Source organism: Oryzias latipes, chromosome 16 (assembly GCF_002234675.1).
Source record: "Oryzias latipes chromosome 16, ASM223467v1".
Taxonomy (NCBI): domain Eukaryota; kingdom Metazoa; phylum Chordata; class Actinopteri; order Beloniformes; family Adrianichthyidae; genus Oryzias; species Oryzias latipes.
In genome coordinates this window covers 10,928,471-10,944,783 of record NC_019874.2, presented here as the reverse complement: position 1 = coordinate 10,944,783, position 16,313 = coordinate 10,928,471, and the positions used below count along the sequence as shown (strand labels likewise).

Sequence of the window (16,313 nt, the reverse complement as noted above, 5' to 3'; positions counted from 1 at the left end):
AACTGCAGTAAATATAGCTTGTGGGAATGTTATGCATAATGACATAATGACTTTAAAACTGATAAAAAGATAAATGATAGATGCACTGTAGACAATATCTACTGTAACACAACAAACAGCGCTAGTCTTACGACATTTTGATTGACTGTTACAAGCTGGGACAACGTGAGAAAACCACATCAAAGCAATTAACATCAAAAACTTGATCTAACATTTATACTTTTGTCTAGGGAAGGTAGAGATTGTTACATAACCAATTACCATAACAAGAGAACATTCGGTAACATGAACTGACATTAAAACTTACAGCGCACTCGCCTTGCTAATTATTGATGTTATGCTAACGGCTAATGATGTTATCAATCGTTCTGCAACAGCAAAATAATATCATTGACTTAAGGAAATGGTGTAATACTGTAGCACCTAAATCTCTGCTGCAGGCTTTTTCAAATGTCCTTTTTTCGACGGCTCCTGATTCCCAACAATTTGATAAGTTGAATACTCAAATATAATATATAATCTTAAATTTTCTTTATATTTGTCTTGAGACAAATGCTACAAGACATTTTTAAAAAACACCAAAACATGATTTTCATTGGAGTGGGTCTTTAAGGTTGAGATACCTAGGGTTTAATAGGTTAAAGAAGTATTGTATGAAACCAGGAATGAGGGCAGAGAGAATGTCAGTAAGACAGAGTGATAGACAGAGTGGGAGAGATAGTTAAAGATTACACTGGAGCCTTCTTTTTGCTCTTTTCTGGGCTTTGCTGCCCTATTTTCCTTTCTTGTCCGACACACTTTCCACACAAGCAGAGATTTTACTAAGACCTCTAGCAATGATTAGTTTAGCTTAGTTATAAATTTAGATTACCGGCTGTTTAGCTCACATATGGTGTGCAGGTTGAATAAATAGTTTAATATATTAAATATGAACATGCACTCCACAGTAAATCGTTAACAGAAAAGGGTTAAAGGGGTTCGTGCTCAAAAACTCAAAAACAAGTGTTGGTAACCGGCTCTGAGTCAGGTTTGTTGTGCAAGAAAGCCCTCAGTCAGACTGAGGGCTTTCTTGCACTAATCATTACCAGCGCCAACACTGTGTGTGAGAAAGATCTTCAGGATCGTGGTTTTTAAAAGCAAATATTCTCAACTGACATAGATGCAGATTTGAACCGATGCATCAAAAACAAGAAAAAAACAACTGTGTTTCAACAGGTTTTTCGGGTGTAGAGACAGAGGAAGGTGCAATTAAAGTTATTTATTACGTACATTGTAAACGCATTCTCTTGGATGATTGATTGGAAAAAACATATCATGCTTAAGACGTAACAAAGTAGGAAAAAAAACAGCATTTTGTTCCCCCCATAATTTTTTAAAATAAATTTTAGGTTCAATTCTTGTTTGCCATTTAGACTAAGGATATTGTTAGAAAGTCTATTTTAAGATCCAATTCATTCACAATAGTTGTGGTAATAAGGAAGGAAGTAATAAGGACGAATGAAATAGCTTACTTTTATGTCAAAGCACACTAGATTGAAAACAAACTAATTTAACCCCAGAATTAAAGTAAAGTCAGTTATTAAAACCAAATTTTGGTCCAACATTCATTCATCTTCTAAACCTGTTTTGTCCCTTTCAGGGTCACGGGGCTGGTGGAGCCTATCCCGGCCACTCGTGGGCGAAGGCAGGGGAGGTCATGGACAGGTCGCCAGTCTGTCGCACGGTTACATATCACATACCCACATTCACACCTAGGGACAATTTAGAGCAACCAATTAACATTTGAAGCATGTTTTTGGATAGTGGGAGGACGCCGGAGTCCCCAGAGAAAACCCACGCATGCAAGGGGAGAACATGCAAACTCCACACAGAAAGCCGCCCCCCCCCCATTGGTGATTCTGTTTCAGGACCGGAGCCCCTTCTTACTATGAAACAAGAGCGCTAACTACTGCGCCAGTTTATTTTTAAACTTTGGCTAACATCTCTTTTCACTGTGACTTTTATGCAGTAAAGTTAAGAAAACAATATTTACTTTTATTTATATAGAATAAATGTGAAACAGGCCTGATAGCATAACTTCTTCAGTCTTTCTCCGTGCATCAATTACAACCACCAGCCACAAAAACAAAACAGAAAAGGAACATAAAATATATTTTATGCACATGCATTATGCACATAAATATTCACGTGAAAACGTTGCGGTTTTTTGTAGTATTCATTGTGTAATAAAAACAAGTTAGCTTTCTGAAAAACTTGCATTAGTGTCGTGAAAAGTTCATATCTTTATATGTTTATGAAGAACTTGCAACTTATTTATAACCAAACATTGATAAGTTTGTTAAATGAATATATAAAGTGTATTTTCAGTGTAGAAAGAGAGACCTTCAGTCTTTGGGACACTGGTGATAATTTGAACCACAGGCACACCCGAAACCGAACCGTAACCCACTGTTTGTCAGGGGAGCACAAAACTGCCTTGTCTGCAATAATGACCACCAGATTACATCTACCAAGTGCATGTTTGAGCATTTGGGTGTTTGTGCACAACTGTGCGAGCATCAGAGCCCCCCTGTTAAAAGCGAGAGTGGGTGAAGGGATCTTTGCCACCCCAGTGTCACCCCACATCCATCTGCCCTTCCAAGGGCACACGCTTTAAACAGGCAGATCATTCATGCAACATTTCAAAAAGTCTCCCGTCTTCCGACTCTCATTTGTTTTTAAGGATATACCACATGATTGCTCACTAAATCAAACAGTATAGTGAGTAGTGTGGCTGAAGTCAACCACTGTTTACCCATCTACAAGCCTACAACGGACATATTATCCCACCAACTCAACTCATGCTCAACAATTAACAGAGTCTGCTGAAAAATGATGCTGGAAACATTCTCTGAAACCAGTTTATCATCCAATACATTGCAGATCTAAGTATTTGTCATTATCATAATCCACAAAATTATCATTGACGTACAAATTTACAGTTTAATTTTAAAGCATTATCATCAAAAAATGTCTGGTCTGAGGAAACGCACAGTAAAATTGTGTTATTATTTACTATTTTTCTTTGCCTCAATTTTTCCCCACCCCTCTATATTTCTCTATGGTCATTTTATTCAGTTGAAGTTTCAGGATTAATCATAAGTGGGAACCAAAGTGCTACAATAACTACAGAATTAATGACGCTGGCATGAGCCCACTTGCTGGCTGAAGACTGTGTAGTTTAATATTGTTCAGGTGAATGCTAGCATCAATGTGAAACCCAGTGTGAGTTCACATGTGCGCTTCATTGAACAAAGAGGGCCTGTGTTGGGTCACAGCCCACTGCAGGGTTGTGGTCTTGACTATGTGCGCAGAGGCGACCATTAAGAAAAGAAACTTGAATCTGGAACGAAGACACAACCAATACATTTGTGGTATTCATGCAGACCAAAAAAAGTGTAAAAAAATACACACAGCAGACTGATGTCAAATAACAACCATGAACTCAACAAACTCGACTGTTTATAGAAAATACATGCAGAGACATGGAGGAGAAAGGGTAGGCTGTCCTCAGTTTACTAAGAACTAACGTGTGCACCAAGAGGAGTGAGATCCTATATGGAAATGTTGCAACAAGCATACAAACAATTGTCAGTAAAACCATAAGAAAGTGTTTATTTTACAACACAAACATTTTCTCCACTTACGTTTTTTTTAAGTCAGGTAAATGGCTGTGGTGCATTTTAAAAAGCATAACATCAATTAATTATTTACATATAAGGAGTGCATGATTTTTCTTTCAATACATTTTAGTTTTTGTTTAGTTCCTTGATATGAGAAAGAGAATAAGAATAGAGTTCTGCAAGCGTGTCAGCTGTTAAAGATCACCAGTCTAAGCAGGTTTGTCTAAATAATAATAATAAAGCTACACACACATAATATGAAAGTGTACACAAGTGCATAGGAAACAAGTGCATAGTATTAAATGAGTGTTCTGTTAGTCAAACATCCTTATTGTTTGTTTGGAGGACATCACATGATTTAGGCACTCGGGTTTCTCACACAAGTTCAAACATGCCAATCCTTCAACTACAGCCAAATCAAAATCTTCATCCACCCATCTTCAGCACCCGCCTAATCCATTATGGGGTCATAGGGACACCCTGAACAGGTCACCAGTCTGATGCAGGGCCACGTAAACACACTCACTTTCACACTGAGGGGAAATTTCGAGATGCTAGTTAACGTATGAACCATGTTTTTTGGATTGTTGGAAGAAGCCAGAATGCCCAGAGAAAACCCAAGCATGCAAACTCCAAACAGAAAGGTCACAAATACTATTCCATTCAGTCAAAAATAGATGTATAGTATTAACACAACTTTTTTCTGTTTACTATTTTCATGGGTCAGATCAATTATGAAATAGAAGAATATGTGAGACAAACAGAAATAAAGATGCTGCAATGCGCTCAAGAGATGAAGTCTGCATGAGGATAGTGTGTGTGTTCAGTTGGCTTTAAAAGATTAAACTAGACGCATCTCTATGAAAAGGGAATGACCAAAGCACACAGCCAAAACAATACAAGGAATGCATCAATTTTCACTTGATGAAGAAATATTATTCGAGTTTGAATTGATTTAACGCACACTTTCTGATGAATGGAACAAGGGCTTTGAATGGAGAAGAAAAACAATTCCACCTCAACAAGCACTTACTGCGTTAGTAGGTATTGGTAAACTCTGCATATGAACCAGTTTTTAAAAACCTCACCATCTGTTTTATTCCCAGAATGCACTAGAAATGTATTTAGGGTTAAATGTTATCAAAGATTTTCATCACTTTGGGATAGCATGTCAGTACTTGAGTGTGACATAAAAACGTCACTTTTATGGCTTTTAGCCCGTGGCTTTTCATGTTTAAGGAGAGACTTGTATTAATTTACAGCAAATTACCTTTCAGGGCTTACTGAACCACTCCTTGACAATATTTTACTGTAGTAGAATTTGGTTGTTCGTTTCTAAAAGTTCCAGTTAGAAACCCATATGTCCAGTTATGTCTGTCAACAGTGCCGAAGAAAGGATAAACAAAAGAGAAATTTTGTGAAAATTCCAAGATTTAATGACAGAAAACAAGAGGTCAAGTGTACTGGGATGACAACAAATCTTTACCTTTATCAGTGATTGAAGTAAGATTTAAATAACAGAAAGCCAGCCTTTGGAGGGTATGTCTTCATTGATCATAAAATATATTTAAGAGTTATAAACCACCATGTGATGAAAAAATAATGTATTTCCTAAATGTTACCACAGGTTTCTACATGCGTCTGTGAGGCAGGTGTGTGCTATATTTCTACAGACTCAGACTTGTCCTAGTAGAGTCATCTGTGAAGAAAAACTGGAATTAAACCAACATGGAGCCCCAAAGGACATGCAGAAATCTTATACTTCTATTTTTTAGAAGACGCACAACATTCACGGAGAGACTGTTCAGGAAACTGTGACACCCTTTTTATTTATTTTTTTACAAAAATTATTGCTCTGTTTAGGGTTGTCATGTGATTTCTTTTTTTTTGTGCAATCAATTAATCGTGACCTGTAATTAATGAATCTAATGAATCTATTTTAGTTTTTAACCTAATAATTGGTGCAAAAAGCCTTTTTTTTAGATATTTGTCTTTTTTTTGTGTCATTCTGGTGCAGTAAAAGATCAAAATGCAAGAAAAAATTAGCTTTATGAAGTTTTACTAATATAACAGACTTCCAACCTTTACTTCTACACCAACAAGCGGTATTTTTTTTTCCAATTTCAACAACTGCGAAAAAATAAACAAAACAAAACCAAATCAATGAGTTCAGAGTGCTCAAATTTAACACAAACAGCAGGAACACATACATATCTATCTATATATCTATATCTATATCTATATATATTTATATATATACATAGACATACCTTATTCCACGGTTTACTGTCCCATGCGATCAGCCCTCCAAGTATTCTATTTATTTATAATGAACACCTTAATTCTGTTAAGAACTACAAACGCACACATTGACGTTGTCACACTGCGAAGCGGCATGTGCTGCTGATGGACACCAAGGTGTACACTGAGAGCAACGTTAAGAGGCGTTTTCAGCAGAGTTCAAATAGGTGTTCATGCAAGTAAACAAACAGTTGGACCTCTATCACAACAACAGTTATAGATTAAGAATGAGATTAGTGCAAAAAATTAACAACATGCAAATTTGTCTATAATTAATTAATTAATGAGTCTATTAATAATGCAACAAATTAACTCGCCATGAATGTTGGAATCATGAGCAATGTTGGCGCTTTAAGTCTGTTGTCGGGATGATGACTTTATGTTGTGCCGAAATGATTCGAGCAGAACTTCACTGGGAAAACATATTGCTTAATGTTTATTTCTCCCAAAAATGGCCTTTTTCTGCCATTCCCTTCTAATACTTGCAGCCTTTGATGGTTTTTATGGGTTAAAAAGTTGCCAGTGACAGTCAAATGAAGACTAAAGGCAAACAAAGATACAAAACTGCTCATACTTTGGTCCACAGCAGATGGAAGGAGAGTTCCACACAGAAACTGAACTGACACGCTATGAAAGAAACCATTCTGCAGAGCTAAATATTCTCCATTGTAGCCGTTTTCTTGCCTTCTCTATTCTCTGGTACTAGTTATCTCTTTCAGAGATATAATAGAGCTTTGTCCTTTTTTCCACCAAGGAGCTGTTTGAAGTTTCGGACGGACTTGAATCCTTTTTCTCTGGATTTCAAACTAGTAAAAAAACTTTGAAATGTTTTCCTATAACTAAAATTAATAGGGCAAAAAGTACATTGCTGTTGGGCTGTACATGGAAAAAGTTTAACTTTTTAACGTTTTAGTATTGATACAAAATCGACTGAAGTCTCTACAAGCAATTTTTAGCAAACAAAATGCCAAATTGTTGAGGAAACAGTAAATATCTTAAGAAAGATGTATTAATTGGGTGAATATATATTCATTATATGACCTAGAAAATAAACTATTTCCTAAACTACTTCTTTTTATCTTTTCCATGTAAAACCAAAATAAAACAGTCGTAAAGTTAGGCCATTCACGTCAATTACTAATGTAGCAAAACTTGATGTTCCCAGACTTTAAATAGAGAAAATCACACTTCTTCTTCTTCTAACTCTTTAAAAGGTTACTAGCACTAAGAGCCTGTTAGTCAGACTCCTAAGTGCTAAAGGACGTTATTGCACAGAACCTGTGTGAGGTCGCTCATCAAGTTGGGCTACAAGTATTTTTATTTAGCAGCTCTTTCACATGACTTTAAATTTAATTACATAGCTACACTAAAAAAAAGAAAAAACTGTCCCACTGCTCTAGTTAGTTCTCCTTTTGTATGATCACCATACAAGAACAGCAGTTTGCACAAATGTAATGAATGTAATGAAATATTTGCTTCTAAATCATCCGAGTGCGTATAGGCCGATGAGCGTAAATGTAACATGTTTGTTCGTGTGATGCTTTCATTAATGCAGGCCGTCAACAATCGAAAGTAGGTTTTCAACTGAGTTGGCTTCTGAACTTCACTAACAAGAAATCATTCTAGATTTTAGGCTGACATTTTTTCTAAACTTTGCTTCAAGAATAACCAAATAAAGGTGTGCTCAGAGCACTATTTTGAAAAAATGTACAGCTGACAGGCATGGCCGACCAGCCAATGTTTACACTGCATAAGAAAAGTGTCTTATTATAAAAAAAACCAAAAAAAATACATTTGAAGCAGCCAAAGCTTTGCGATGTAGTTTCAACACCCACGACTAAAATGAACAGTCCAGAAAAGTCAAACCAGGACATCAGCTAAAATAACAACACGTGAATATTTCTGTTTTAAAATATGCAATAATGATATATATATATATTAACAAATCTATCTATCTATCTATCTATCTATCTATATATATATATATATATATATATATATATATATATATATATATATATATATATATATATATTTGTAAATCCATATTAAGTGAGGTACAACAAAAAAGTCAAAAAGAAAAAGAAGTATGAGATGACAGAATGGAAAATATTATTATAGAATTTAGATGCTAAAACAGAAATGAGTGATCTTTGTGGACAAAAGCAAAAAGCAACAAAAAACTGCCTAAGAGAGTGAAACAGGTGGTTTAAGCCAATCCCATGTGTGCTGTGTGTGCTGTAAATAATACAGAAAGTACAAGAATGTGTTTGTTCTTTTCATATGCAAGTCAGTGTTCTCAGCAGGATTAGGGTGCCTTTAGAATAAATGTTTAGTTTGGGGATTTATGAAGCAATTACAGGCTTTCCCCCCCTCTACCTGTTTACAGTTAAGTTGAAGGAGAAAAAGTTGATGTTTATAAATGAAAACGTGTCTTAATATACTCACAAATAAATGTGATTTCTCTAAACTATAATTTAATTGTTGATGGAATAATAAGTGAACTATGTATGGTTAATCATTTCAATACAGACTTGTTTATTACTACATTCTTTCATCAAAGCACCACTGAAAGATAAAAAAAAAAGCTTAAAGAGAAGCAGAAGCCACTCTGCTAAAACCTGATATGAGCACCAGGTGGGACCGAGTCTGTTTTACATTTCTGCTTTATGCTCTTTGACGCCTGAGAAAAAGTCTTTGTGTCAGCACTTTCTGAACATGGAATTTGGTTTGAAGCTAAATAATCTATTCAAATTTACTCTCAAATAATATTCTTATAATTAAATTAGAATGATACCTGAGGTAAAAGCTGTTGGTGTATGTTTTGTTTCCTATATTTGTAGTTTAATTATTCTACGTTTGTCTGCATAATTCTTACAGTCCCTTTATCAAATTGGGATGTACGTTACAACATAAGTGGTTTACAAGACTTACAAGTTGCATTCTGTATCATTAGAAATACTTATTTTATAGTCCAATGGTACCTCACACCAAAGGGAAGACTCAGTGAGATGCTCTGTTTTTACCGTTACAACCCTGACAGGTATATTGAAAAAGTACATCGTTTTTTATTTTAAATAATGTCTATCTTTGTATATCACTGTAAAAAGACATGAAAAAGGAAAAAGGCACAAGGTCATGACTCAGTGATGATTTCTTTTTTTACCCATTGTTTGTGCTTCTCTGCTGAACGAAAGGATTTTAAAACCAAGTCTTAGATACCAGCACAAAATAATGAGTGTTAGGTGATATCGACAGCCTGTAGGGTGTCGAAGTGATGAAAGAGTAGAGGGGAGAAAAATTACCTAACAGTAAAAAAATCTGCCCTTTTCACTAGAAACCGATATTGTGAGAGACTACAGGGGACAGAATGATGACTCCCTACACGCCTCCACCTCCCTTTAGCCCCGTTCTCTCTTGCTTTCTCATTCTTACTACTGTGAGCTGATGAATGTGTGCGTCAGTCTCTGTTCCTATTAATAGGACGGAGCATGGCTGGAGGTGTCCAAGCAAGAGAGCTCAGATCCCTCCTGTGTCTCCTACACAAACAGAATTTAAACAGACAACCAGAGAGGTGGGGGTGTACGTAGAAGGGGGTGAAGACAAGCAAAGAGGGGAAGGGTTGAAGACAATGCTAACAAAAGAACTTAAAACAGAACACTGATGGTTTTACAACCCCTACGTAACAGCTAGACAACCATCTGACTTTTTTTTAACACAGAGGGGGCAAAAACTTGGGATCTCTACAACAGAGGTATGAAGAAACAGGGATGTAACTGTCCAACTATGAATTTTACTACTTCATTGAATACAGCACTGTTACAAAGCTGAATGTTTGTACCTCTGGAGTTGGTAGCCAGGTCAGCCACTTTCTGAAAAGCATCCAGGAAGGCAGCCACAGCAACTGCAGTCGCCCTGCAAGACATGGGTTTGTTAGAAAGTACTTCATGGTTGAAAACCCATAGTATTCAATGGAAAGTGAAAGAAATGATGCACACTCAAGAACCTGAGTTCAGCACGTTCTTGAGCACGCCACACATGCCTGGTGTGAACGTGTTGGGATCCCTGCCTCTGTTCTGGTGGGTATCTCTTGCTCCAGCCACCATCTCAGCTGGAGCCACTTCCCTCATTTGGACAACAGCACCAGATTGTTCTCTTACTGACTCCAGCTCACCCATTTGGACGGTTTATGTCCATTTACCTTTGTTTGATTCTGCCTGTCGGTAGCATGAGCTTTAAGTGTTTGTTTTTTAGCCTCAGCCCCTTGGTGCCAAAGAGCAAAGACATTTCTTCAAAATGTTGAACAGCTCCAGGGCAGGCCGGGATACCGTTGACATGACAGAGCACGAGAATAGAGAAACTCTTCCACGGACGAGCACAGATTTTTTGTATTAAAGTTTTAAACTCACACCTGCTTTAATATAGTTTCTATTTGTAACAGAAATGAAAGCAAAAGGCTAAAGCTACATAGCAAGCTGTAGTGCAGGCTACCGGTTAGCTGACCTGCAGAAACTAGCCTGCTGAAGTAACTGCAGATCTGTCGTGATAAGAATCACATGTATGAAGGGAAACGCTGTGCACGTGCAGGTTTGACATTATCTGATCTTTCCACAAGCAAGTCTAGACTACTTTTAGTCATGCATGCTACACAAAAAGACAATCAACAAGAATTGTTCCTTAGCATGACTCTACACCAGTGCATCTCAAATAGTGGGGCGCGCCCCGATGCGATGCCAGGGGGCGCACAGTAGAAGCGGTTTTAGGCACAGGTGCGCACATTAAACGGGGGGCGGTGGTGACACTATTGGTTTTCCTATTATCTGTTCTATCACAGAGTTTATCACAAAGGCGCCAAACATTTTCTTTTTCCTAGGGGGCGGGCTGGCAAAAAATAATGGAGAAGCACTGCTCTACACAGACGTAAATTTGTCCCAAAGCTGTTCTTATTTGTGTACACTTTCAACTAAATTGGCAAAAGGAAAGCCTCCAAAACAACTTGGAACCCATATTTTAAGGGAAATCTGGGGTTGTGAAATATTTTATGTCATTTTTATCCTGAACCTATTTTATTTCAAAATAGGCAAATTCTGTAGAACATTATGCTACTACAGTTAAGCTTTTCTTAAACTACCATGATCCTGAACATTTTAGTCTAGCTTTAATTGAATAATATTGGATTTTTAATGCATGAAACACAAGTAGTGTATTCACTGCATCTGAATCTTATTCTTTCTTTCTAGAAAAAGCAAAATAATTTCAAGTTGTTCCAAACCAATATAGATATAAGAACAACTCCGCACTCATAGCCTTCCTTTATACGGATTGCGACTTTATTTGCCAACCAAAACCTGATGCAGTACGAGTTAACCAGTGCTGTGTTGTTGCAGAGCTGACCAGATTATCCCCGGGTGTGTCCTACAAATGGAAAAAAAGCCATATGCACACACGTATGCAGATTCCTTTCTATTTAAAGGCCTTGTGTTGGCCCCATAACAACCACAACCGATATATGCCTCTACTCATTTATTACACTCAATGGTCTATTGAAATATGACCATTGGGTCAAAGCTCGCGAGTAAATAAATGTTCAATCAAGTCAAACTAGGAGTTTAAGTCGCACAAGCTAAACAGGTTTATCCATTTTTCTCACTTTGGTCTTTTAGGTTTTACACCTGACGTGTTGAAACAAAACATTTGCTCTAACTCTCAGAGGTTTGTGGAGCGTGTTCACCTTTAGTTTTTTTTGTTTTTTCTAAAATCGACATTAAGCGGCGAAAACCCACTTTTGGTCCTAAAGTCTGCCTCTGAAACCAAAGCAACTTTAAAGTGTAGTTGGAAAGGCTTTGCACTTATCCAAGACTCCTATAGCAAATGTCAGAGACGGTGCTCTTCATGACGACGACCCACTCATTCCCACTGCCAAAATGCACTTATAGTACAGCAGACAGAGGAATGCAACTGGAGCAAATGTGACAAATTGAGAGGTTGCATTTACTGAACTTGCTTTTGTTTTTTTTCGCACTGTTGGAGCCTCATTTTTGTTTTGTCTGTATTCAGTACACTGACGCTTTGAATTTTTCAGAGCAATTTCTTCAGCCAGAGAAGGTTTCAAACTATTTATTTGGATATGGAATTATTTAGGGTCCCTGTTAGGGTACAAAATTACCTTTCGACAAGAACTATGCACGCATGTGAGTTCTTTATGTTTTACAGCTGCCTCAGCTGAGGACAAATTACTGACAGGTTTTTAAAAGGGCTGATTAAGATTCATTTAGCTGGCATCTGTGCTCTTTGTCTTCAAAGCTTTTCAAAACCACACAAGGGGAAATAAAAGATACATTTTTAAATGAAAAGAATGTCAGGATTTCCTCATCATGGCAGTTGGTTAATATTCTGGTCGCTTTGTGAAAGAGGAGGGCCAAATTACAGAGCAGACTGCTGATGGACGCCATTACATCCAGACACATGTGCTGCTACCACGACTGCCTGCTAACGTATTTAGACCAAGAAGAGAAGGTGGGTGTGTTTGTGTCCTTCTATATGTAGTCCAGTCCCTAAATGATTACAGGGGTCTGAGGCTTGGAGGGGATGGGGGTGGTGCTACAGTCAAGCTCCCATTTTGGCATTTTCAGAGGCTTGAGACGGAACCGAACACAGAAAGAGAGGACGTTTTGGGTCAATTTTAAGCAAAGTTTTAAAGCTCCAGCTGCATGAGCATCATTTCGGGCTATCATAAGGAAAACGTTGCAGCTTTTGAGGCCAAATGTGATTATAAAAGGATCTAAAAATACAAAAATATGACAAATTTCCAGTGTACACAAACGCTTAGTTCACACACAATCATCAGATTTGTTTGGGAAAATGTGCAAAGATTAGGGGCTCTCTTTTCTTAGCAGTAGTTCTTGCACAGAGCGGTTCAAGTGAGCTTCCCAGAAGGACATTTTCTCTGCAGATGTGTTGAACAAATCAGAACAACAAAAACCAGGGGAAAAACCAGGGGGTTTAAACTACAATGGCAAAAAAAGGCAGAAGAAGATGAGTTTAACCACCTATTTCCTGATTTTTTGTCTTTTTGGTTATAAAGTTCTTGTTTTATGTTCAGGTTCTGTTCGTTTCGGCTTCCCGTTTTCACAGTCAAACCAGGTTTTACTTCACAATTACACACAGCTGTTTCTGTTTCAGTTACCTCCCCCCGCTTTTCTTTATTTTAGCCATGTTCAAGTTTTTAAACCGCAGTCATCAAAAGTATCAGTTTAAGGCTTTTGCTTTGACAGAAACAACTGATTACAGAAAAACAATCAGTCCAGTTAGTTTTTGTTTACCTGCCTTTGCTCTCACTAAGCACTAACCTGGACATTAAGAAAAAACCTAAAACTAAAGATTTTAAATGAAATTATGTTCTCTTATGTCAGAAAATCTCCTTTCCTGTTATCCACTTTTCTCCTGTAAGACCACTAGTTTGACAAGGCAACAAAAAAAACAAACCCTGATTTCTGACAGGGTCATATAAAACACACACTGATGAACTTTAAATGCTTAGAAACTGAAGGAAGAGCTCTGATAACGTCTGAGGACATGTGGGTGTTGAAATGGTAAGGGAAATCCCCTAATTTATTAGTCAAATAATGTGAACCACAGGAAGGCTGGTAGACAATAAGCTTTTATTTCAACCACTGTAACTTACCTTTCACTGACACATCACCATTTAAAACCAACTATAAAGATGTGGATGGGATTGGAGTCTATTGTATGCAGCAGACTAAGAATGATCTAGGACTGGTATAATTGAATATTAGTAAAAAAAAACAACCAAAACATTAAATTTAAAAAGAGGAAAATAGGGAAGAAGTAAAAGTAAATGTACAGTTGATAGATTTCAGCAAATGTCGCTATTAACAGATGTGACTTCCCTCCCAATGTGAATTCAAAAAGTTTTTATTTAAAAAGAATTTCAGTAAATATGCTTTCAAATTATTATACCATGGTGCGGGTAAATAATTAATTTTTATTGGCTGCGGGGAGTGCGTTTAAAAATCTTATACCATGGTTCGGGTGAAAACTCGATTCTGATTGGCTGATTAATGTGTGTTAAAAAGTGATAATGCACAGGGATAATGCATGACTTAAAAATATATTCTGGTCACGTAACTTTATTGTTCTGTATCACTGCGCTGGATCCTTTAAAACAAACTATTGCTTCATCATCAGGCCAAAACCAAGCAGTAAGAGGTGAACTTTATTTATAAAAGAAACATGAACCTGCTGCTGCGATATATATTTAAAAGTCAAATAAAGACATGAAATATCTGACGTTTTAGTTGCATTCTAATGAACAAACTTGAATGCAGTCGCAAACAAATTTGATTTAACAAGGACAAAATATATTTGATAACAAGCCTTTCTTATTTTTGTGAAACATAAACCAAATGGAATGCTGAATACAAAGTAGTGCATGTACACAGCAGTGCTCTCACCTGAGCTGAGACTGCAGTTTCCCCGCCTTGTTAATAAAATCCTCCCAAATAGGACAGCTGCTCTGTAGAGGAAAAAGATAAACATGATGGACACATTCTCAGATTTCACTATCTTCTCTGTTACATGACAGGTCAGTGATTCATCACATTACCTGCAGTGCTGCTGAGCAGAACTGACCTCAGCTTTGACTTTTCCATCCCTCAAAACATGTTTTTTTCTTTTCTTCCCCCTACTGTGTTTCCATTGGTGCCTTAAATTTCACAGAATTTAAGCAATCGGTAGAAAACAAGTTTCCTATTTGACTGCATTAACTCTGTCTGCACATAACTACTTTTAAAGTATAGGCTTTCCCATCATTTGATGCATGCGTAAAATGACAAAATGGGTCACAGGCCCTATTTTAAAGGGCTTTAAATACAATGAGAGCACTAATGTCAGAGCATATAATGAGCCCGGCTCCCGGTGGGGCTCTAAAATGTTCCTAATTTGGGTCCTGGAATGGAATCGTTGAAGAGCTCTCTGTTAAAGCTGCTGCAGAGAAGAAGTGATTCAGAGAAGAGAAAGCCTGAACGCTTGTTTAGAGGGGGGGAAAAAAAAAAGAGGGATTTTTTCGAAAATGGTCATTGGATGAGCACATTTTGTCGCTAATGTGACACTACTATCAGTAGCTTAAGGAATGTCATGATGTTCTGTCATACATGACACCCAACAATCAACTCATTCTACATACAACACATCTTTTTCTCTTACATCCCCATTGGTCCTGTCAGACTTTTCTTGGTCTACCATTTTTCCATCCTCTCATCCCAATCCAATTGTTCCTTCATTGCTTAGCCATTATCTGCCCAGCCATTTCTCTACTCTAGTAGACAAAGTCAACAACTACTTCTGGTACTTTTATTCTTAAGGCATTAGTGGGCTTTTCCTGGTCATGTCACAGGTTTTTTTGTGAGGGTAAGAATTGAGGCAGCAGGACCCTCGGTAACTCATCGTTAAAACAAATGTTTGAACTGATGATCTTGGAATGCAACGTTGTTTAAAAAAAAAACCTTCCAAGAGACATTCTTGTTTAAAGCAAACAGCATTCCCTCTCACTGACTTCAAATCTCCTTTCACCGCAAGCTAGTCAACCCATAATCCTGATGGACAGACCAGTTTTAGGTTTAAACAGACAACCTTCCACCTGCAGTCACCAATGCAGAAATAGAGTCTTGTACTGGTTCATTTTTAACTATTCAATTGTTTTTTTGTTTTGTTTTTGTTTGTTCAAAAAGACAAGGGGTTCCACTTCTCTTATGGATTGAGTGAAAGACAAATGCCCCTTTTCCCATGTCAGTTATGACCTCAAAATTGCACTATCCTTTTTTTCTGCATTTAGTGACATTTAGTCCTGCACTAGTGCAGAATTAACATGTGTTATACCATGGTGAATACTCGATTCTGATTGGCTGCAGGGTGTGGATTGTGCACGCCGAAAAAAGTAGTAAGAAGATTTCCCACGTTTTCTTCTTTAAATGGCATTTTATTTTTGTCTGCTCCTGGTTCTAAACAACTTGTGCATAGAAATACTCAGAAATAGCAGTTTTGAGCGGAATTTTTTTTTTTTTTTTTACATGTCCTCCATCATCAGAAAAATGCCACAAAAACATGTTAAAAACACTATTTCCATCTGTGTGGGTCATTATGGTTCACAGTTCAAATTTTAAAAGACATTCTTTTCGTACACTGATCAAAGCTTTCTTTTTAGTATCCCACATAACATATGTAACCAGAGACAACAGATTGTAACAGGAAGATAGATTTGCTTCAGGTAGAACAGCTCCGCTCCTGAGGTCATAACTGTCCAGGTCATCTTCCAGCCTTTAAAATGTAGAG

General features: G+C 37.2%; 1 protein-coding gene across 7 annotated transcripts in view; it reads right to left on the bottom strand.

Annotated features, from left to right (window-relative positions):
* LOC101157392 (metastasis suppressor protein 1) overlaps window positions 1-16,313 on the bottom strand; it is a 44,589-nt gene that overhangs the window by 27,075 nt on the left and 1,201 nt on the right. For all 7 annotated transcript variants that reach the window (XM_020710017.2, XM_020710016.2, XM_020710020.2 and 4 more), the window contains exons 2-3: window positions 14,438-14,499; window positions 9,805-9,878 (exon numbers count right to left, since the gene is read on the bottom strand). In XM_020710017.2, the coding sequence (XP_020565676.1) occupies window positions 9,805-9,878; window positions 14,438-14,499 (136 nt within the window). The remainder of the gene's footprint in view (window positions 1-9,804; window positions 9,879-14,437; window positions 14,500-16,313) is intronic.